The sequence below is a fragment of the Pleurodeles waltl genome, chromosome 1_2, assembly GCF_031143425.1.
Source record: "Pleurodeles waltl isolate 20211129_DDA chromosome 1_2, aPleWal1.hap1.20221129, whole genome shotgun sequence".
Classification (NCBI taxonomy): Eukaryota; Metazoa; Chordata; class Amphibia; order Caudata; family Salamandridae; genus Pleurodeles; species Pleurodeles waltl.
The window spans coordinates 1,194,834,736-1,194,856,902 of record NC_090437.1 but is presented as its reverse complement, the minus strand read 5'-3'; the positions used below and the strand labels follow the sequence as shown (position 1 = coordinate 1,194,856,902).

Sequence of the window (22,167 nt, the reverse complement as noted above, 5' to 3'; positions counted from 1 at the left end):
GATATTGCTACATACATTGCCTGCTGCAAGTACAAATGCACGCCGTCTACCATACCTTGCAAAACACCTATGCACCTTGCCTTTAGAAGTTTAAAACTGCCCTAATTTGCACGTAGGCCTTTTTTTTTTTTTTTTGAGCTATCATGTTTGCAAATTGGGGCCACATTTAATTTAGTGCTGGGGACTATTTTCTATCTTAGTCCGACCCTGAGTGTGGCAGGCAAAATCCATGAGAGTTCAGTTTGCTTTGGACTCGAGGTTCCAATAAGACCTCAATTTGAGCCACAGCCAGGCTTCAGCACGTGGATACCCTCACGGGTGATAAGCCACGCTTCACAAGTACTGATTGAGTGTTGAGCCTGGTTTGAGCTTTCAGTGGCTCGCCCACCTCTACATACAGAGAAGATGGGTACAACATTTGACGTTCGTAAGCAACATAAGACATAGGCCTGCAAAGAGGTTGGGCTCGGAGCATGTAGTCACCAACAGCAACATCACACACACAGACAAAATACAAGCACATTATATATTTGAACACATAAAATCTTTAACAGAAAAAAACATTGCCAGCCAATTGTACTACAAGGTTCTCACTTGATGAAACAGTTCTGCTGAAAAAGTAGGAGGATAATTAATGCTTATTCAAACCAATTAAATGATGCGTATTATAAAAAAATTAAGCATTACCCTGTTACTCCAATATTAGTATGCAATCAATAATTCAGAATCTTGGCCAACACTGACAATTTTCCACCACTTTGTGGCACTGCTCACGCCATTAGGCGACTTCTCCAGGAGCGTTTCGCAATCTAGGAGTTCCCAGCATTAATAGACTTGTCCCATACTGCACCTTCCCTGATTGCACATCCCAATTATCTGGGGCTTCTGCAAACTCATTGATTATGAATAATACATCAACCTACTTATTTCATCACCTCCGTATGCGAAATGCTTACGAAATACAAACCACAGTCTTTGCCCATTTATGGAAAAGTTCTCCGACTTAATGTTTTTCTGATAAATAGACTTGTTTTAAAAAATATGGTAGACAGAAAGGTCCTTGGGTGGAATCTGCACTTGTAAACAGTGATTAGCACAAACTCTCAATGCTCGCTTCTGCATTCGTTAACGCGCTCTTCCCTTTTTCCTCTTCATGGCTTTCCATTCCCCTTCCTGGGCTGAAAGGCTGTTAAAGAGCTCCTTCACCTTCCTCTTCCTCTCAGCATCCCTGCAAAGACAATCATTTTATTTTAATTCGTATACATGGACAAAAATGCGAACAATCTTAAGACAAAATCCTTTTTTACATGAATAAATACATTAATCAACGGTGCCTTAGTGATAACTACTTTTTGACAATAAAGTAAGCCCATTTATTAATTAAAAACAAACAAAATAAATACATTTATTGGAGCACTTAATTGCTAACCCATGACCGCGGGCCTTTAGGCTGCTTCAAAGTATCACGTGCAGCCAGAAAGCATGCATGAAGAATAACCTCCCAAATAAAAACGTCACATTTTCAAGTTTGCATTAGTTTTCAGCATCCACGCCGCCATTTTGAAATCAATTCTTCTTAAGTGGAAAGCAAGCAGAAATCCCGTTACCTTTCCATGACTTCTGAAATTTGCTGTCGGGCTAGGAACTGACTGTCTTTCCGGATTTCCCGCACGGCTCCTTTAAATTCACGTTTGTGTTTGTGAATCAGCCTCTTCCTTTCCCGCTCTTCTCGGCTGCTTCCTTGTTTTTTGGTGAAGTCCAGGCTGAAACGACAGCATCGGAGTGAATGCAGAACCATGAGATTAAACAGCGACAAAGCTGTCTGGCCTGGGGGTCAGAACATCTGGGCTGCAGCTTTGACATCACAGTAGCAATTTGTGTACATTGCAAATATTTCTGATGGGTACTGTGTAGGCAATTATAGTAAGGATATTACAAGAAAGTGTTGAATACTTAGGAATGTAATGCCTGCATTAAACAATTACACCACCAAAAGCGTATAGGCTAAGAAGGGGTTCATGGCTCATGACTTCTGTTGTTCGCACCCAAAATCTTTACTTTTACTAAAAGAAAGTAAAAAAAAAAAAGGCACAACCCTGTCACAGGTTGATATTGGGTGCCAAATGTAGAGTGGCTGAGTGCAATAGTGAGTGCACCGTACTTCAGCAGCTCAAGTCGGGGCAAGGTGCAACAGAGTGAACTACTGGGCATTTACTCCATCCCCAGCTCTGCTTCTCCACAAGATAAGACCCTCAGTGGAGCCCCGGCTCCTCTACAACACAAGCATTGCACAGGATACACGCAGTATACCTGAACCCTCACCGCTCCCACTGGTTACTCACCAAGTTGTGTCATATACCTTGGCCTTGGAAGCAGTCCCCAAGGGGCTCCTAGCACCTAGCATGGAGATCCTCTTCCTATGTGGCTACAAGGGCAGTGGCATGGAAAGGTTGAAACTGACAAAGTGGGTTGACCACTTGCTCAGTCTGTAATGCTGCAATAACCAGACCTCCCCTCCCCAAGAGCCAAGAGTGTGCAAGTGTTAGTATTTTCAATAGCTGTAGGTTTCTGTGCCTCCATGTAGTCTGAAGTATACAAAGTGGTGATGGATGGAATGCTTAAGTTATCTCAGCCACTGGTAAATACTCAGGGCCGCATTCCAGTACATCGTAATTTTGCACACCACACCACCTCAAGTTGGACCCAGCCATCGCAAATCAGTCTTGACCCAACTCCAATGGGGATAGTCCAGCCCGAACTTCCAGGTTAGGCCCTTCATGAACCGCAACACAAGCAACCCATGACAAGTTTCACCCTCGTTCGTTATGAATAATACATCAACCTACTTATTTCATTACCTCCAAAAGTCAAATGCTTATGAATACAAACCACAGTCATTCCCCTTTACATAGAAAAGATCCCTAATGTAATGTTTTCCCGAGAAATAGACTTATATTTTTTTTAAAAGGAGGTCTTTGGGCGGGTGTAGCTTGGTTCCAGTGGCACGGAGAGCACAGGATCTTTGTTTGAGTATACTCGCTGCACTTAGGACGTCACAATAAAGTATACAAAAAAACAGCGGTCCTTACCCACCACCGTCATCCACGGTCCAAGTGAACAGGGCTATCGTCCTGCGGGCCGCTGCACCATGATAAAGGCGACTACCCTAAATACACATCAGCTGCTCTTAAGGGAACAGAGCCTTGTAATGTCAGCAGGATTCAGTACAGGGTGCTCAAGCAGCTAGTCTACAGGGACAACAACTGAAGATGGCCCTCACAGCACGGATAAATGGAGGCTAAAGCAAGTGGCTGAAGGAGCCACATTCAATCTCTGCCATCCTTGAGCATAGCAGACTCAGTCCACAATTTTCTAATTTCATCTGGATTCACCTCTGTGGATTTTGTAAATGGTATCTATCTCCAGTGCACATAATGCCACTCGAATCAGGTTATCCCCAACTGATGACCCTAATAAGGGTGAAACCAGCCTTAGGGTTGCTTGTGTTAAGGGTTCTGGGAGGACCTGGCTTGACAATTCGGGCTGGAATGTTCCCTTTGAACCAGGGCTGAAACTGATTTGCAGATGCCTGGGTCCAAACCAAGGTGGCATGGTGTGCAAAATAACGATGGACTGGGATATGGCCCTAGATTACCAGCGGCTGAGATCAATTCAAGCATTCCATCCATCACTCTTTTATATATTTCAGTGCCTACATGTGGAGGCATTTGCACTAGTTACATCAATCTGAACACAAACATGCCTAATGCACAGCAAAGGCTGGCAGGGTTCATGGCCAGGTTACTTACACTTCCATTATTTTCGGTGTATACAGTTTCAGAGGAACTGGTTTCTTCTTTTCAAATACTAATGCATCTTCACACTTGTCTTTGCTCTGTATGTCTTGCAGCACATTCCGTATGACATTCTGAAGAGGCAAACAAATACATGAACCAACAATGGAAAAGAGTCACATAAAACCCTCAGAAAATCTTTCAACCACCCACTGTTTACCTGGAATGATGATTATAGCAGTAGTTTATCTAGATGGCAGCTGAAGAGGGTTTTTATTTTTTCGAAACCAAACTTGCATTTCATTTTAAAAGTTATTTTCCTCCGAAAGGGATAATAGGCATATACTTGACTACAAGACTGCTCACTCATGCTTCATTTTCTTAAGAATTAGACTGACTGGAGGAACTTCCAGCGCTCACTGCTTCCCATCTAGGTCCGCACTATACAAGTACCAATACCCACAAGGTCCCAGATTAATGATTTACCTGGGGGGTTAGTAAAGAGCTAAGCACACTGCTGGCCTCGGGGCAACAATGATTTCAGTTCCAATGTATAAAAGACAAGTAGCTGAAAAAGAACTGTGTTTCAAGGTGATTAACCAACAGCACGTGAGAGTTAGCGTGGAGGCAAAATCCTTTGAACTTTATTGGTTCAACCAAAAGGGATCACATTTGGTAACCATGCTATGTGCAACACAAACCTCTTTTAGTTAGCTGGCCATTTGACCCCAAACTTTCCAACTATATATTCTAAATGTAAATATGTTCAGGGTCCTAAAGATGTAAAAATAAACTTCCGCTAGGTCAAGATGCTTCTTATTGGTTGCAACCTGTCTATTCAACATCACTGATCCAATTGATTTCTGATCGATATTCCACTACAGCAGCTCACTACGTCTGCCTCAAGCTTTAACGCAATGCAGGTGTAGCCACTCTAAGGGAGAGGGTGTGGCAGAACGTCCTGAGCTGCGGCTTCAGAGCTGGGGGATCCAGGTTGGAGTCTCAGAGTCAGCTCAACACCCTGTGATTCTGGGCAAATCGCTTAATCTCTACGTGTCCACAATTCAGCGCCTTGAGACCCTCACAGGTGATTTGCTGCGCTTTACAAGTCCTGGATTTTTTTTTACTATGTATTCTACGATGCCCAAGCACAACTTGCCTCTCTCCAAGTACTCCAATAGGAATGTGGGTATATGAATTTCTCCAACAGTTGTATGTAAATTCAGACTCTTAAGACAGAGGTTTATATTGTTCTCATTTTGTATTGTAATAGCATTTACACACCACTACATACCGTCTAGAGGCGGCGAGGGGCTTTGGTAGACAAATAGTAAGCCATTCTATAGACTGAGTTTATCTGGATAGATGTGACTTCGTATTGTGGCCTCCAAAAAGTGTCTCCATCTTACATGATGAGTAGAACTGTGCTCTTAGTGTGGCCATTAGTCGAGCGAAAAAATAATGCCTGATTGAAGGATATGTGAATGCAGATGTGTTAAATGGGGAGGTGTTTGGGTGTTGTGTGACTGCTATGATCTTACTCCTATGAACAAGCAGCCGCGCTTATGCTCAAGTGGAGTGAAGGAGTAAGATATCTGCAGATGTGGTTGTGCGTAATAATCTTCGTTTGGATGACTATCTTTACCCTTTTCAAAAGGTGGCATCTAGGACAGATCAAGAACCTCCCTGATAAGGCCAGATTTAAATACATTTCACACACCTTTATTCCTTAATTCACTGCATAATCCTACAGTTCAATCAGCCTCAGCAGGTATTAAACTGAGTAAATGGACTGCCAAGAAGAGTGGTTATTAGCCCTGAATGTATCGCTATTATCATGTCAACACCAAAAACGTAGATGAGTGACACAACATAAAACATATCTTGCAGATGGAAGCCCCTCAACAGCATACAAGTGACAAAAAAGAAATTGCTCCTTTTGGGATACCATTCAGAAAGTCGAAAAATGACCTGAAGCAATTTGGGGGAAGAGTTGTATTCTACACCCACTTTTTGGCATCTGATAAGACCGCAGCAAAACAGAGTGATGTCGAAATCGCACCGTATTCAGCTTGAGGGCTCCATTCAAAAGCCTCAGTGTTAAAAGTATCTCTCCTGCGTTTTTAATCTTTCAGCAGAACAGATCTTTGATCATGGACAACTGGTGTTGTGCTGTAGTTCGCAACATGACCAGGAGTATTTTGTTAATGCTCTCGAAATCAGGATCTCTGACATTTTCCCCTCTCATAAGTATTAACCAATTTCCCAGCTCATGGGGGTGTTACGGTAATATCACATACGCTTCCACTTGATTGCTGATAATCTATCAAATGCATCCAGAAGTCTTTGGACCTGTTTCAGTTCCTGAGCTCGCCCCCCACGACCGCAGCACCAACCTGCTGCCCTCTGCCTCTGTCCCACGAGCATGCTGCCGTTTGCGTGTTCGAGGCCCTCCTCCACCCGCAGGCATCCTCCTGCACCTCATCCCTGGTGGCTAGTGGGCTCACTTGACCCGTGTGCCGCTTCCGCCGTCCTGTAAGTGTTTTTTTGGCTTTTTCGTTTTATCCGCGCCTCGCCGCCGGCGCTTCTGCCCCCTTTGTGCCCCCCTGATTGCTGTCTCCCCGATTGTGTATTGTGCCATTATTGTATTTCTGATTGTATTTCTGATTGTATTTTCTCTTTGTAACTGCTTGTAGTTTTGCTCGTTTTCAGTGTTTTTTGCCCCTTGTGCGCTCCCCGTTCCCTGCCGCTGCCTCCCTGCGGCCCCGCCCCCCTCGCGCCCCCATTTGCCGCTCCCTCCCGCCTCCCAGCTGTTCCTCCCTCCCCCCTCCCTTCTTAATGGCTGGCGCTGCGCGTCGCGAGTGAGCGAACTCTGACCTGTTTCAGGTCCTGAGCTCGCCCCCCACGACCGCAGCACCAACCTGCTGCCCTCTGCCTCTGTCCCACGAGCACGCTGCCGTTTGCATGTTCGAGGCCCTCCTCCACCCGCAGGCATCCTCCTGCGCCTCATCCCTGGTGGCTAGTGGGCTCACTTGACCCGTGAGCCGCTTCCGCCGTCCTGTAAGTGTTTTTTTGGCTTTTTCGTTTTTTCCGCGCCTCGCCGCCGGCGCTTCTGCCCCCTTTGTGCCCCCCTGATTGCTGTCTCCCCGATCGTGTATTGTGCCATTATTGTATTTCTGATTGTATTTCTGATTGTATTTTCTCTTTGTAACTGCTTGTAGTTTTGCTCGTTTTCAGTGTTTTTTGCCCCTTGTGCGCTCCCCGTTCCCTGCCGCTGCCTCCCTGCGGCCCCGCCCCCCTCGCGCCCCCATTTGCCGCTCCCTCCCGCCTTCCGCCTCCCAGCTGCTCCTCCCTCCCCCCTCCCTTCTTAATGGCTGGCGCCAACCCCGGCCCCTCCACTGAATGCTGCCGGGCATCCCCGAAGCACACTAAAGGACCTTTTTCCTGCCGTACCTGCAACTTCTCCTGCATCAGAACGACCAATCCAACTACTGAAACATTCAACCCCAACCACCTGAACTGCATCCTCATCAACACCCGCTCCGCACGAAAACACGCCATCGAGCTCTGGGATTTGCTCGACACCACTGCTCCTGACGTGGCTTTCCTGACCGAAACCTGGTGGAACGACTCCTCGTCTCCGGACATCGCCATCGCCATACCGGACGGCTACAAAATCACCAGAAGAGATCGAACCAACGGAATCGGTGGCGGAATAGCCATCGCTCACAAAGCTACCCTCAAAATCCACACCCACTCGGACGACACCCTCAGGACAGCCGAACACCTCCACTTCCAGATCCACACGGACCCCAACACGACCCTCAGAGGAACCCTCATTTACCGCCCTCCAGGACCAAGAGCCCCCTTCAGCGACACCATCGCCGACCTTGCAAGCACCCACACACTCGCTTCCCCGGATTACATCCTCCTGGGAGATCTGAACTACCATCTGGAAAATGCCAACGACGTCAACACCGCATCACTGACCTCCAACCTCCTCAACCTCGGACTCCGCCAGCTAGTCAACACGCCCACCCACATCGCCGGACACACCCTTGACCCCCTCTTCACCTCAAGCAACCACATTTCCTTCAGCCACACCTCCGAACTCCACTGGACCGACCATCACTGCGTCCATTTCACCTATAAGAAAACCACAGAGCAACACCGCATCCAGCTACCTCCCCACCGCCGCTGGGGCAAAGTCACCCAAGACCAACTGACCAGCACCCTCATCAACAACCTTCCACCCGACGCAACCGACCCGAGCACAGCCGCCATCAACCTCCATCAATGGATCCTCGACTGCGCCAACACCCTTGCCCCTCTCAAGAAACCCACCGCCATCCAAGGAAAGAAAAAAACAGCCTGGTTCACAGACGATCTAACCACCTCCAAAAGCATCTGCCAGAAGCTCAAAAAGAAATGGATCCAAGAACGCACACCCGACAACCTCGCCGCCCTCAAAAACGCCAACCACGAACACCACCAACAGATCCGCATCGCCAAGCGCGCCCACTTCACCGAACGCATCAACAACAACGCCCACGACTGCAAAGAACTCTTCGGCATCGTGAAGGAACTCTCCAATCCAAAAGCCAACTCCAACGACATCCCGCCCTCCCAGAAACTCTGCGACGACCTCTCCACCTTCTTCCACCAGAAAATCGCTACCATCCACGACAGCTTCAACACCGGTCCACCGCCAGACCCCACCCCCGACGTCTCCTCCCGCGACTGCCGCCTCACCGCCTGGACCCACGTGGATGAGGCAGAAACCATAACAACCATGAACACCATCCACTCAGGCTCCCCCACGGACCCCTGCCCACATCATGTTTTCAACTCAGCCAACGCCACCATCGCCCCCGAACTCCGCAAGATCATCAACCTCTCCTTCACTTCTGCCACCTTCCCGGACAGCTGGAAACACGCAGAAATCCAACCCCTCCTCAAAAAACCCCAGGCCGACCCCAACGATCTCAAAAACTTCCGTCCGATCTCTCTCCTCCCTTTTCCAGCGAAAGTCATCGAGAAGATCGTCAACACTCAGCTCACCCACTTCCTCGAAGACAATTCCATCCTGGACCCCTCACAATCCGGATTCAGACGAAACCACAGCACTGAGACTGCTCTCCTCGCCGCCACAGATGACATCAGACATCAAATGGACAACGGCGAAACCTCAGCCCTCATCCTCCTCGACCTATAAGCCGCCTTTGACACCGTCTGCCACCGCACCCTACTGACCCGCCTCCAGGAAGCCGGCATCCAAGATAAAGCCCTCCACTGGATCTCATCCTTCCTCTCCGACAGAACGCAGAGAGTCCGTCTCTCCCCTTTCCGCTCCAAAGCCACCAACCTCATCTGCGGCGTCCCCCAAGGATCCTCCCTCAGCCCTACGTTGTTCAACGTCTACATGGCCCCCCTCGCTCAACTGGCCCGCCAACATCATCTCAGCATCATCTCCTACGCCGACGACACCCAGCTCGTCCTCTCCCTGACCAAAGACCCGCTCACCGCCAAAACAAACCTCCACGAGGGACTAAAATCCATCGCCGATTGGATGAACAACAGTCGCCTGAAACTCAACTCCGACAAGACGGAAGTCCTCATCCTCGGGCGCACTCCCTCGGCCTGGAACGACTCATGGTGGCCCTCCGTCCTCGGACCCCCGCCCACCCCTGCCAGCCAAGCAAGAAACCTCGGCTTCATCCTGGACTCCGACCTCACCATGTCCAAACAGGTCAGCGCCGTCTCCTCCTCCTGTTTCAACACCCTTCGAATGCTCCGCAGAATCTTCAAGTGGATTCCAACAGAAACCAGAAAGACGGTGACCCAAGCCCTCGTCAGCAGCAGACTTGACTACGGCAACGCACTCTACACAGGCATCCCAACCAAAGACATCAAACGACTCCAACGTATCCAAAATGCCTCCACCCGACTGATCCTCGACATACCCCGCCGAAGTCACATCTCCCCTCACCTAAAGGAACTCCACTGGCTCCCGGTAGACAAGAGGATCACCTTTAAACTCCTGACCCACGCTCACAAGGCACTTCACAACACCGGACCCTCCTACCTCAACACCAGACTTAACTTCTACACTCCAACACGTCAACTCCGATCCGCCAACCTCGCCCTCGCCATCGTACCCCGAATCCAGCGCAAGACATCCGGCGGCAGATCCTTCTCCTTCCTCGCCGCCAAGACCTGGAACTCTCTCCCCACATCTCTTCGCCAGACCCAGGACCTCCTCGCATTCAGAAGGCTCCTCAAGACCTGGCTCTTCGACCGCTAAATCAGCAGCGCTCCCCCCCCCCCCCCCCAGCGCCTCGAAACCCTGACGGGTACATAGCGCGCTTTATAAATGCTATGATTGATTGATTTGGTTGCTAGATACTTGAGACAGTGCTCAGCAGAAACAAATTATGCATTGATTTTTCCAGAAATCTCTGCAGAGGTGCAGAAGTCTTGGGCAAACACCATCTATAAATTGCAGGAATGGCACAGTCTGTTTTCTTGGGCTTCAATATACTGAACCGTGATCAGGAACAGAATGGTTATTTGCCAAGGTTCCCATGTCTTACCACCATATTGGGAAGTAAGGAAAGTTGCGGAGCTAAAAGATGCTATCCTCAGTTGGGAGGATGGATCAGAAGTTCAACTGGGTCACATATGCTGAGTCTCACCCGCTAAAGCCGGCACATTCTCACCCAGTGGGTGTATGGCAAAATAATTTAAGACAATCCTGGAGACACTTCTCGCTCACGGGCTTAACACTAGCGTCCTGTGACGTAGGGTGGAGCGGCTGTTATCTGCAGTGCCACGCCGTCATTTTGACGAAGGGTCAGAGTTGGCCAAAAACTCTCAAACATTCAGCTTGGGTGAGGTCTTCCAACAGCCCACTGTGCCCGGCTACCTGGCCCTGAGGGCCGTTCCTTCCGGGGCCAGCGAGAATAACCGAGGGGAAGCTTGAGCCTCCTGTGTTATTTTGACCATTTTCCTGGACAGTTAGCGCTATCCTTCAAAGCAGCTCTTCGTGATGGGTATCACCTAACTAAATAATAAAAAAGACTGCATCCAGAATTAGAGGCAATGGACAGATGTGGAGCAGATTCAGTGTATCCCTTTCATTCTACATTATAGCAGATAAGACGCCGTCAACGGTGGGTCAAAGCTCCCAGAGTTCATCACCGAGGAGAGTTAGTCCAGAAGAAAGGATGCAACGTTTCTCAGCTTGGCTCGTTTGGACTCTCTTTACACTTACATTTATGATTTATTTCCATCTGATAGTATTGTAAGTCTATCACTGTTCACATTACTACTATATATTTCACACATTCTACCAGCACAGTTGGTTGTATTGTGCAATATGGCTGGCCAATCATTAGCATGGAATGCTTTCCCTATTCTGTAAAGAGCGATTATAGCGGATAAACCTTTAATGTGGATTATAAATATTTACCTGCAACTGGTTTGGTAATTCAGCAGATTGTGGATTGTTAGTGAGGAGGGAGTTAATGGGCTGGAATATCTCCTTGAAGGCTGGCAACTCTCCATACAGACTAACACACCTCTGCACAAGATCCAAGCAGAGTGCTATGCAAGACAATCTATAAAATGATAAAGCCAATTATGATGATGTTCATAATAACATGCAGTCATTCTACATAAAGATCTAGGAAGAACAGAATGAACAGTACACAAAATATATTAGTCGTTCTAAATTATGGTTTGCATAACACTTAAACACAGTGTACACACAAAACCCCCTTACTGACACACATTTCCTACATCCCGGTCAATATACATACCTAACACTGCATCATACAAACAATACAGTTAATTTGACTAACTCCTTTGTAGAGCTCCCAATACAGAAGATTCACATCTAGCACATTAAAAAGTACCAACACGCATTCTCACATGATTTCTCCTGCAATAAGAAAATGATTCACTGCAGTAACACGATTTCTGGTATTTAAACTCTTTGGAGCCACGTTCACGTCAAATCCGATACAGTCACATCAGAGGACCTTAGCACATTTTTGGGGAGTACAAATGGCTAATACTGACCCATAAATCCAACCTTTACCCACAGACAGATTCTATCTGCAAGCACACCGGCTGACTTCATATCCTTTTACCTTTGCTCATTATACATTAAAACAAAGAAACAGTTTGTCAACAGATACCTGGGGAGCAAAAGGGAATAGGGACACAAAAAGCCACTAGGGTGAGTTACCCTCACTTACTAGGTCAAGACACTCCCTGCCTTGTTCTAGGTGTATGTGAAGGATTTGCAGAATTCCAAAAGGCAGACGGGGGAGGCAGCAGTATGATTCCCACAGGCATATCCGAAAATACTCTAAGGGGAGAGGATATTACCCTTAAAGAGGATTAGCAGCTTGGAAGTTAATATTTTTAATGTGGACTGCACTTTCATGATGTGAAGAGCTACAATACACATTGAGCGACATGGAAGAAAGCTATTGATGTATGGACAAGAGACAGGGAAGACACACTTTATGTTGACAACTTGTCTCCTCCCCGGGTTCTTATTAGCCTCTGCACCGCCCCCCCCCCCCCCCCACTTCGGCCTTTTGAACATGTGCGATGGGTCAGTTTTCATCATAATGGAACTATTGTACTGGAGGCATACCAATGCCACCACTCACACCACTCAGGTTTGGTGTAGGAGGTGAGCTGCAGCATCATGTCTGCCTGCATCATCAGGGAACGGAGGTTCAGTGCCAGGAGATGGACACCCTGAAAACAAAAAAACTTGGGGGGGGCGAGTGGGGGAGCTAAAGTCCCCAAAGCACACACATTTTCCATACCCATACCCATACTTGGCTAATCGAACCTCAGACATGACCCTGGGCCTATCCCCACCACACTGACCTACAGGCAACAAAGCACACATCCAAAGTCCATACCATTATAGCTGGCACACACACTAATGGTACAAATCAGAGAACCTTGGTAGAGCCCAAGCCTCTAGTCCCAACTGTGCTCACAATAAGGTTTGGTGGCATAAGAGATATGTTACTGTGGCCCCTTCCCAAATTACCAACCACTCTGTGGTTTGGGGTAGGGGGACCTTAGGCATGCACTCCCCACCTCTGAACATGCTAGAACAGGGCTAAATAGCACAGTACCAGCTCCTGCCCATTGCCAGTAAAACTGTGGGCAGGCAGTCTCCAAACCTCGCGGCTACCTCACCCTCCAACCATCGCTTGAGGCACCGGAGACCCACAATAATGACTTCTACCGACCCCTAAAGAGAAACTGTGCCTTGCAGCTGTCAATACTGGGGCATTATGTGTAACACTTTTACATCCCTGCTGCACTTCGATGTACCTGCTGTTAGTTTTCACTGAAACATGCACTGCCCCGGACTATGCAGTGCCCCTTTGCATGTGGGAGTATCTTGCACTGTCATATTTATGTACCTGTTTCGCTGGGGTGAGGGGCAAGTACGTTGATATTGCACAGAACTCCATTTTGTATGGGCATCTCTAGGAAGATTACCCATTCAAACTTCCCTAAATGGTTTAGCTTGTTTGCAATATTGGAGTATAAGTAAAAATTAGTAGCAAAGTCCCTTGAACTAGTCCAACATTAATTCTTTACAAACAGTTTGAAAATCACTGTTTAGGACTCTATTTAGCTTGCTAGTTTCTAGCTCGTTGGCCTTCCAAGAGGTACCCACAACACACTGAGGACACTAGTTCTCTGCTTAGTCCTGAACACAGCTAGAATATGCATCTAACGATGGTGTGAGGCCTACAGGCTCTCTGCACCCTGTTTGGGTATCTAATCCCTGCATAATGTACGTCTCAATACCAAAGCAGGCCATCTGTGCCCACAGAACTTCAACTTATACTGTATAAACCTATCCATTATTTTCTGAGACTTGTCAGTTTGGCCAATGGAATACAGACTAGTAAAAGAAACAAAGCAGTGAGGCCAAGTGTAAGGTGGTGATGGGATGTAACGCCATTAGGGTAACTGAAGAGAATGGTTCAATCAGCATTCAGGGCATTCTTCTCAACTGCTAGCGTCAATGCTCTGTTAATACAGCAAGCAGCTTGTACTAAACCTAACAGTTTCATGCAATAAAGCAAGAATATCTTTTTAAGAAACTAGATTCAGTTTCAATGAAGATGTACACAAATTGCAAGATGCCATACTGCCTACTTATGGAGGAGAAACAAAGATGTGACGTGGAATACCAGCGAGACAGTATTGAGCAAGCTGGTGTTCACAAAGTTACCGCGCCCAGGGATTCTCCGTTATTTGCTGCCTAATCCACCAACATCACAGATGACCAATCATAGGCTCCCTTTGCAGCCCTTCTCATGAGTGGCTTGGATTTACTTACCACTGTGTAGAATAGCTAAATAGCCAAAAATACTTAGGCAATCAATAGATCAGTGTCAGACATCTCCAGAAGCGAACAACAAAGGAAGTACCTCTGAAATTGTTCTCAACATCTCCAAACATTCCTTGGGAAATAATCATCAGTGCTAGATTCTTCTCAAAATGTCAGTTGCAAAGCATTACGCGCCCGTTCACCTCAGTTGTTGTGGAAGCCAACACCAGCCACAGGTGTCACTCTCACCCTACAAGCAAGCACTTTATGGGCCAGTGATATCATCTCTGGAAGCCTGGATCTTCTGTGAGAACGGCTGTGCCATTATAGTGCCCCACCTAAAGTCCTAGCAATACACCACCCTTTCAAGATCTTTTATGTCAGGTCGCTTTTTGCTACAATTGTTTAGCTAGAACTCTGGGTCAATGAAGTGTTCCTTACCGATGTGAACAGAGAAAAAGGTTTCCCTTAGGGGGAATTCTTACAGCGTTTCAGGGCAGAAGCAGATACAACATTTTTCAACCAGTAGTCAGAACTGTCATGAAAGTGAGATTTTAGAATACATGTTTATTTAGGAAGTTGGACGTGAATTGAAAAGTAGCCATATTCACAATACTTCACTTTATTTTAATTAGACAAGATTTTTACATACCTGAAATGGTTCCGCTCTGTTTCACTACTTTGCGTTACTTCAGTTACTGCATGGAGGGGTAACTTCTTTTTTTCCCAGGTTTCAATATCTTGCTTATTGCATACTAGAAGCATTTCTGCATTTTTTCCCTGTGGTCTAAATGGATGAACGAGGGTATATCCTAAAATAAAAGATGTGCTTTCAGCACTCAATAGTATATGACACATTCATACCTTTAAAATGGATTTAATTAAGAGAACACTAACCATTGCATTTCTTTTCATATGCTATTTTATTTACACAACTTAACAATACAAGCTCTAAAACTTTACTCTAAACACAAAACACTCCAAACAAAGGCACTGAAATTCATGCCATTGGGGCTTTATGATTTTTTGCAGGTTATTTCAATTTCTTCTTGACAGATTGGTACTAAAGGACTGAAATATGTTAACAGATTTGGACCACCAGGTCATCGGCAACACAGCCCGTACTTAAATGAAACCCTTCCTATGTGGCCTTGCCTTGATTACTAAGGAGGGATGTCTAGTGACTCAAGAGGGAGATCCCAGCTACATCAAGAGTCAACAGCTCAGTTCACTAGCTCTAATCCTGAAACAATCAATAAATCAATCAAACATTTATAGAGCACAGATAACCACCCGTGAAGGTCTCGAGGTGCTGACCAATGGCAATTCAACGTTTCCAGGGAACATGCTTTCACCAGAATGACTCTGAGGCAGTCAGAGCTCAAGTTTGAAGGTTCCGTAATGAATGGAGTATGCAGTGATCACATGGTTATGTACAAATAAACGACTAACAACAGAGGAACTACTATCAACAATTTACAGGTATATTCAGACAAGATGAATGCCACATAGTTTAAACCGTTCACCCTATTATGAGAAAATTCCCTCCATACCCTTAGTATTTATCCAATAATGATTCCATATGCTTCTAAAGGCCTTGGGACCCTATGCAACCCCTTCCTAGCACCGATAACTCATGATATGGCAGTAATGGTCTGGGATATCCACATTCTGGAAACGTGGGCTTTTCTTTTCTGCAGGATGTCTGGGATGCCGGTATTAATGTGGCAACTGGAATTTGGCATGGGCCTCTTAGGAGCAGCGACTGGGATCTAGTGGGCTCATGGTGGGATCTATGGGCATCAGATGCTTGGAACTTATATGAACAGCAGCTGGGCATACTTGACATTAGAACAAGTTGTAAGGGGTCTGACAGAAAGTTATTTTGCCAGTCACTTCTTCAGTAAGGTCAAGATTTTAGTTGTATCCTACTTGTTTTTGTTACTGTGTTGCAGGGGAGCCTCAAAAATGGATGATTGAGATGACTCTGTAATGTGAAAATGAGTACATTGCCATAACCTGTAGCTGTCCAAGGTTACTGTTGAATTATGAAAATTCAATAAGATTTTAAAATAAAGATTTAAGCTGAGCCCTACTGGCTTTTTGGCAAGTCACTCAGGTATTGGGTGGGTCCACATTTGCTCTACGTCAGTAGACTTAAGCAGGAAACTGTGTTTTACCACTGCTGTACTACAGAATGGGTGTGGGAGGTTTTGTTTACGATTATGGGACTACCTGGGGAAATCAGCAGAACACTGGTTGTGCAACAATGAGAATTTTCTTTCCTCTGTCTGCTGATGTCCATATGGTGAGAACGAATGAAGGTACTTTCAGAGTGCATGCGGAACATGGGCAGAGGTGTTCCGGCTTGTGAAAAATGCAGAAAAGTAGCAGAACTTCTACTCAGCTAGAGTGGAACTGAAAAGCCTAGTTTGCAGGCTGTGAGACTTGGTGCAGCTAAAAGTGAAACCACAACATGGCACACATCATGTGTGTGCCATGTCCTCTAACACTGCGTGCAATATATGTAAATCATCCATACAGCAGGCCTTACATACCTAAGGCAGGGTGCATTATATTACATGTGAGGACATATCTGCAAGAGCAGATATGTCCCTGCTATGTCTTTTTCGACTCTCAGACATAGTGATTGAACAGGGAAGCCATTTTAAGTATTGTGCCAGCATGGTCTGCTGGCCCCACAGAGACAAAGCGTTCCTTGGACTTGCCCACTGTGGACTCACCAACACTGCCGGCAGCCTCGGTTTGCAGACCCCCCTCGACTGCGAGGGCTCCCAGTGATGAAAATCTGACAGCTCAAGACACCTCTGCACCCGTCGCCCCTGCCCTGTAAAGAAGAGGACCTAAGGTGTCCCCACATCCCTGAGCATTGGGAGAGCTCGCCCACTAGCTAGTTCAGCCCCACTGGCCTCCCAGTCCAAACCTACAGCCGCTTCTTAACGGGACCGATCCCCATTGACTAACATTAAGCACCCAACATTGTTCTGCACCTCCGGCCACTGCAGTGCCGCCAGCTGTGACCTGTTGCTGTGGCTTTGGACTTTTCCTCACACATACCTTAAGTCTGGAGATTGGTCCCATAAGTTGCCGTGAAGTGCCCGAATGCAGTAATGTTTTTCCTTTATAGGATAACATTGGGCACCCAACGCTGAAAAGCACCTCAGCACCCGGGTGCCCCAGTGCCGTCCGAGATGACCTGTTGTTGCTGCCTTGGACCTCACCCCACACTTACCTCAAGTCCAGGAGATTGGTCCTGTAGGTCGTCGTACTGTACCTGTATGCAGTATTTGTTTTTCCTCCATATGATAACATTGTTGCCTCTGAAAAATGCACTGTCGACTTTTGAAACCTGAAAGTATTTCTCTTGCAAAATGTACTTGCCTGATCATATTGATTCTGGTGCCTACATATATATAAAGATACTTGTTATTTTTATAAATTGGTGTGGATCTCCTCATTGAGTTCTGTCTCTCATTTGTTGACTGTGTGCCTATGGTAAATGTCTAACACTCCTCTCTGATAAGCCTTAGGCTGCTCAACCACACTACCCCTTAACAGAGCATCTTAGGATTGCTAGAACAAGCCACTGTCCACTAGTATGAGAACCCATAGACTCTTTGCACAGTATACCTCATTTTGGTAAACTATATAAAGGACCAGCTTCCTACAAAGGTCAGAAGGAGTTAGTTTCACCTTTACACAGTGAGGTAAGAGAATAAACAACCCCTTGTCTGGCTCAATGAGAAGGATCTTCGAGAATGAGTAGGTTCAAATCTTAGCGGGTATATCAGCTTTTAAGCATTTTGAGGTTACCAAAATGAGTAATAAATCAGATGCTTAATGATAATATTAATAAACATCTGTAAGTCAGTGGCAAGATTTAAATGGTTAAAAATAGATGTGCAATGTTATGTTATATTACACAGGGAGAACCAGGTATATGGAGTTCACACAGCCCAGCCTGGACAACATGAGAGCAGGAGTTTCTTCTACTGGAAGAAACAAATTGAGAATTTTCTGAAGTGGGCACAAGACTAGATAACATGTGCAGGTGAGCTTAGAGACCAGAGACTTCCATGTTAGCTGGTCATCGAACATTATGTCTACATTTCTAGCCAGTGAATCTGTAACCAGAGATCTGATTACTGGTTTTTGCAATCTTACTCTCGTCCTAGTGTATTACACCTCTGATTATCCTTTATCTTTCACAGTTGTTTCCGTCACCTGCATGCCGCTGTCCTGCTGTTTACACCTCTCTACAGCACAGTGTGACTTTCCCTCCAGTATTGTTCAGTGCTTCCTTGCTCTAGGGTTTCAGAGCCCTCCTGGATTTTCAGTCTGCCTGGGTTTAAGTGTTTCATATGAACCTTGCATAATGCACTAGTGGGTGTAGTGCTCTCATGTCTAGGTGTAGGTTTATGCTCACCATTTTAGCTGCTGGATGGGTGTATTTGGCTGTGGCTGTTCCAGTGTGTGCTTCATAGTCACAGGGGGAGTAAGCAGGTGCTGGCAGAGGTTTGGCGTTATGAAGTTGGTGGTGTTCCTGGACTCCAGATTTGGATTTTAAAACTCCCTTATGGTATTGTGAACTGGTTCTCATTTGCTCTTTTGTTGGCCCCGCACTGGGCTTGCAGGTGGATGTTTTTCTGTATGGTGCAAGGCACACATTGTGTTTGAAGACTATTAGTTTGTTGGGTCTAGTGGCTGCGTGTGGTTCACTAGTATGCTGGTACTTTGTACAGTACATTATGCTGTGAGCAGGGCTAAAACGTGATCCTAAAATGGCTGTAGGACAAAAGAACTAGGACCATGTTTACCCAGGACCCTTCTAAACCTCCCTTGTTGCTTGAATACAGCTTTGGCCATGTGGTGAAGCATCTAGGTTGGACTTACCTTCAAACAGTCTCTGTTCTCGGCATGACATCCAATCCACCATAGCACTGCCAGCAAACAGCCCAGCATGTCCTGATGTACATTTGATGTGCTGTGCTCAAGCTAGCTCATGGATTTCACCATGAATCTGAGTGGATTAGCTTGAATGTGGGGCACTATCACGGGCAGCTGACTGCACAGAATTATCAGTAGTCTGTATGCATGGTGTCTGGCTCTTGGCAGTCTCGTTGAACTTTTTGTGGTTTGCCTGCAACTCCTGTTAGCCTTGTAGTCCCTACACCCAACAAATGCCCATTTAACCCCCTCTGGGTTTGCTGTTACGTGCTCAGTCCCTGCCATAATGATTCTTGTGATTATCCTGTAGTCATAGCCTATCACTTTTTTCAAGTTACTGAAAGCCTACACTGTTCCCTTTTCCATTTGCAGCCCCACCACATCTCACACTGAGCCCCCCACCAAAGTCTCTAAAGTCACTAACTTACTCTCCCCCTAAACCACAAACAAGCATTCAGCAGCCTCCCCACGACCCTGGTAATCATTCTACCCCTTCCCTGGCATTCCTTACAAACTCCCCTCTGTATTAGCAATCTAATACCAGTTTTGCTACAACCAATTAATAATAATAATATTGGTTGTAACAATCTGCATTTGACCAACCAAGAAACGTGCACCATTAATATGCAATGCACGGCACTGATAGACAAAAACTGGTATTAAGAAGATGGTGGGTCAGAGGGGTTCCCAAATATAGAAAGACTTTCCCTGAGGGCAACTTCAGTACAGCAAAGTCTTTTTATGGCAATTCTAGATCCCATCGAAACACCATTAGTCAGAAGAGAACTCAAGCTCCAGGCAGCCGTCATTCCTAATAAGTTTGACATATCAATTTTCCCACTTGCTTGCGCGGACAGAAGAGAGATCACTGATGCATTCTAGTAGAAACCACAACATATCCCCTTTCAGGATTCTCAAACATTTGAGTTCTGAAAACCCAAGTGTGACCTCTTAGGGGAAATCTAAACTCTTGAGTATCTAGTAAAATATGAACAAACATTACATAACTTCACAATAGCTCTTGACTCTGCTAAGTCTACTTATTATCACAATTTCGTCACATCACTTCACTCATTTTTCTTTCAGACTTAATTTCACCAAATGCAGTCTAATCTCTCGGCTAGCAATTTGGCATCAGATATCTTCCTTAAAATCAATGTTCCAAACATTAGTCTTTTCCCCAGCCCTAAGAGGTTTATTTCCATAGCCTTGAACTTTATTTTGGTTTATTTTACTTCTTCTTCATGCTATTTAAATAGTCTCTTCTTTCTGGCATGCACACACAAAGCTGTAACTCCCTTAAACTGGCATTCACTTTTATAACTTTTCCTTTTCTTCAAAACTCTTGAACAGTCTCCTACAATCAGGTTTCCACCAAAATACTCCACCGAGATTGCACTCATACAGGGGGGAATGTTCATCACGTCTGCCCATAATAATCACATCTCCACTATCTCTTCCTTATTGACTTAGCAGTAGTCTACACACTTACCTCAGTTAGACTCACTGACACAACACTAGCCTACTACTTCTACTTCTCAGACCGTTCTTTCCCTTTCTTCTAGAGCTCCTTTTACTCCCTGCATGCTCCCTACCACTGGGGGTCTCTCAATGCCCAGCCTTGAATGCTTTCTCTTTACATCTGCCTCGGCGAGAACATCTCCTCTTTTGGCTTTTCCTATCACCACCTATCCAGCACTTCTTTTTTCCATCCTTTACCACACCTTCAATCAAGAAAGTGAATGTACTCAAGATGTTAGAAACTGGGTGATCCCACAAGCTCAACTCTTCATGTACTGTGTTGATTCCTTTCTCTAATCTCCCTCCCAACTGGCAGACACTCACTGAGACCTTTTCCTGTGGTCCCGGGGCAGTCAGGGTTTACTGTCAATATCTGCTAACCAATAGAGACCATGGGCCACAACATTACGAAAATCCAAAAGGAGAACAAAGTTACTCCCTTTGCGCACTTACCGCTTTCTAGGTCATGCACGGACAAGTCTAAATCTAAAAGGCATCACCGGTTAGGAATTTGGATACAGCATGGCCACAAATAACCCCCCATCCCTTCCATATACAGTTATCTCTATCTTTAGGAAGAAATAGGACCTGTGAACAGGAAGGTGCATCCAACAGTTAAAACTACAATCTTCATAATAACCCTGAATGAAAGGAACTGAGGTTAAGATACAATTATTTTAAATGATTTTACAGCTCCTATGCACTATGTTGTAACTATCTTTAGGCCTATGTCCAATGTTATCCTAATGTGTTGCCCTTAGTACACTTTGGTAGCATTTGGTTTAATTGTGCCTCCAGCTTTCGTTGGGGATTCCTCCAACAATGGAAACAGACTAACCAAAAGGATACAGATAAACCAATTCCAGATCCACTTCTGGTGCAGGTCCAACTGTTGGTGCCACAATGTTTAACTCAGTGGGCTGGTGACCCACATGTTGAATTCCCAGAATACGTTATATTATGCTGGTGGCCAGTTGTGTGCTATTACTTACAGTAAAATACCAAATATCGAGTACCAGTCTACCCTTTTAAAAAATCCAGTCCAATTTCAATGAGTGGTATAAACCCCCCTTTATAATCTTTCAATATAGTCCTACTTGGAGACTAGGGCAGTGAAAGGACACAGGTGTGAAGAGGCATACCTAAATAAATTGTTTTAGCTATTGCAATTTGTGACACCGTGATTCACTAAAAACACACTTCAGCTTTTATTTTTTGAAACAAGTGATTGCAAATATGCATACACAAAAACAACACTAGTGGAAACCATAATTTGCAAATTTGCTTCAGCATGTATCATAGTAACTGAGTCAAATCTTAAGTTTCTATTTCAGCAACATAAAAGGGGTTACCTCCTTTCAGATCTATTGTCCAAGTCTGTACTCCTATCACTACATTCACTTCAAGACAATGACTACAGGCAGGGACCAGTTTTCTGGGGAGTGATCAAAACAACACGATTTAGCATGTTCTGCTTTAGTAGAGTCACGTGCATTTGGT

The 22,167-nt window shown here is 45.7% G+C and overlaps 1 protein-coding gene across 1 annotated transcript in view; it reads right to left on the bottom strand.

Moving 5' to 3' along the window:
- Positions 1–512: 512 nt before the first annotated feature.
- NOP14 (NOP14 nucleolar protein) overlaps positions 513–22,167 on the bottom strand; it is a 143,496-nt gene continuing 121,841 nt past the window's right edge. The window contains exons 14-18 of the mRNA XM_069203512.1: positions 14,831–14,990; positions 11,266–11,413; positions 3,810–3,928; positions 1,608–1,763; positions 513–1,228 (exon numbers count right to left, since the gene is read on the bottom strand). Of these exons, the coding sequence (XP_069059613.1) occupies positions 1,126–1,228; positions 1,608–1,763; positions 3,810–3,928; positions 11,266–11,413; positions 14,831–14,990 (686 nt within the window). The 3' untranslated portion in view covers positions 513–1,125. The remainder of the gene's footprint in view (positions 1,229–1,607; positions 1,764–3,809; positions 3,929–11,265; positions 11,414–14,830; positions 14,991–22,167) is intronic.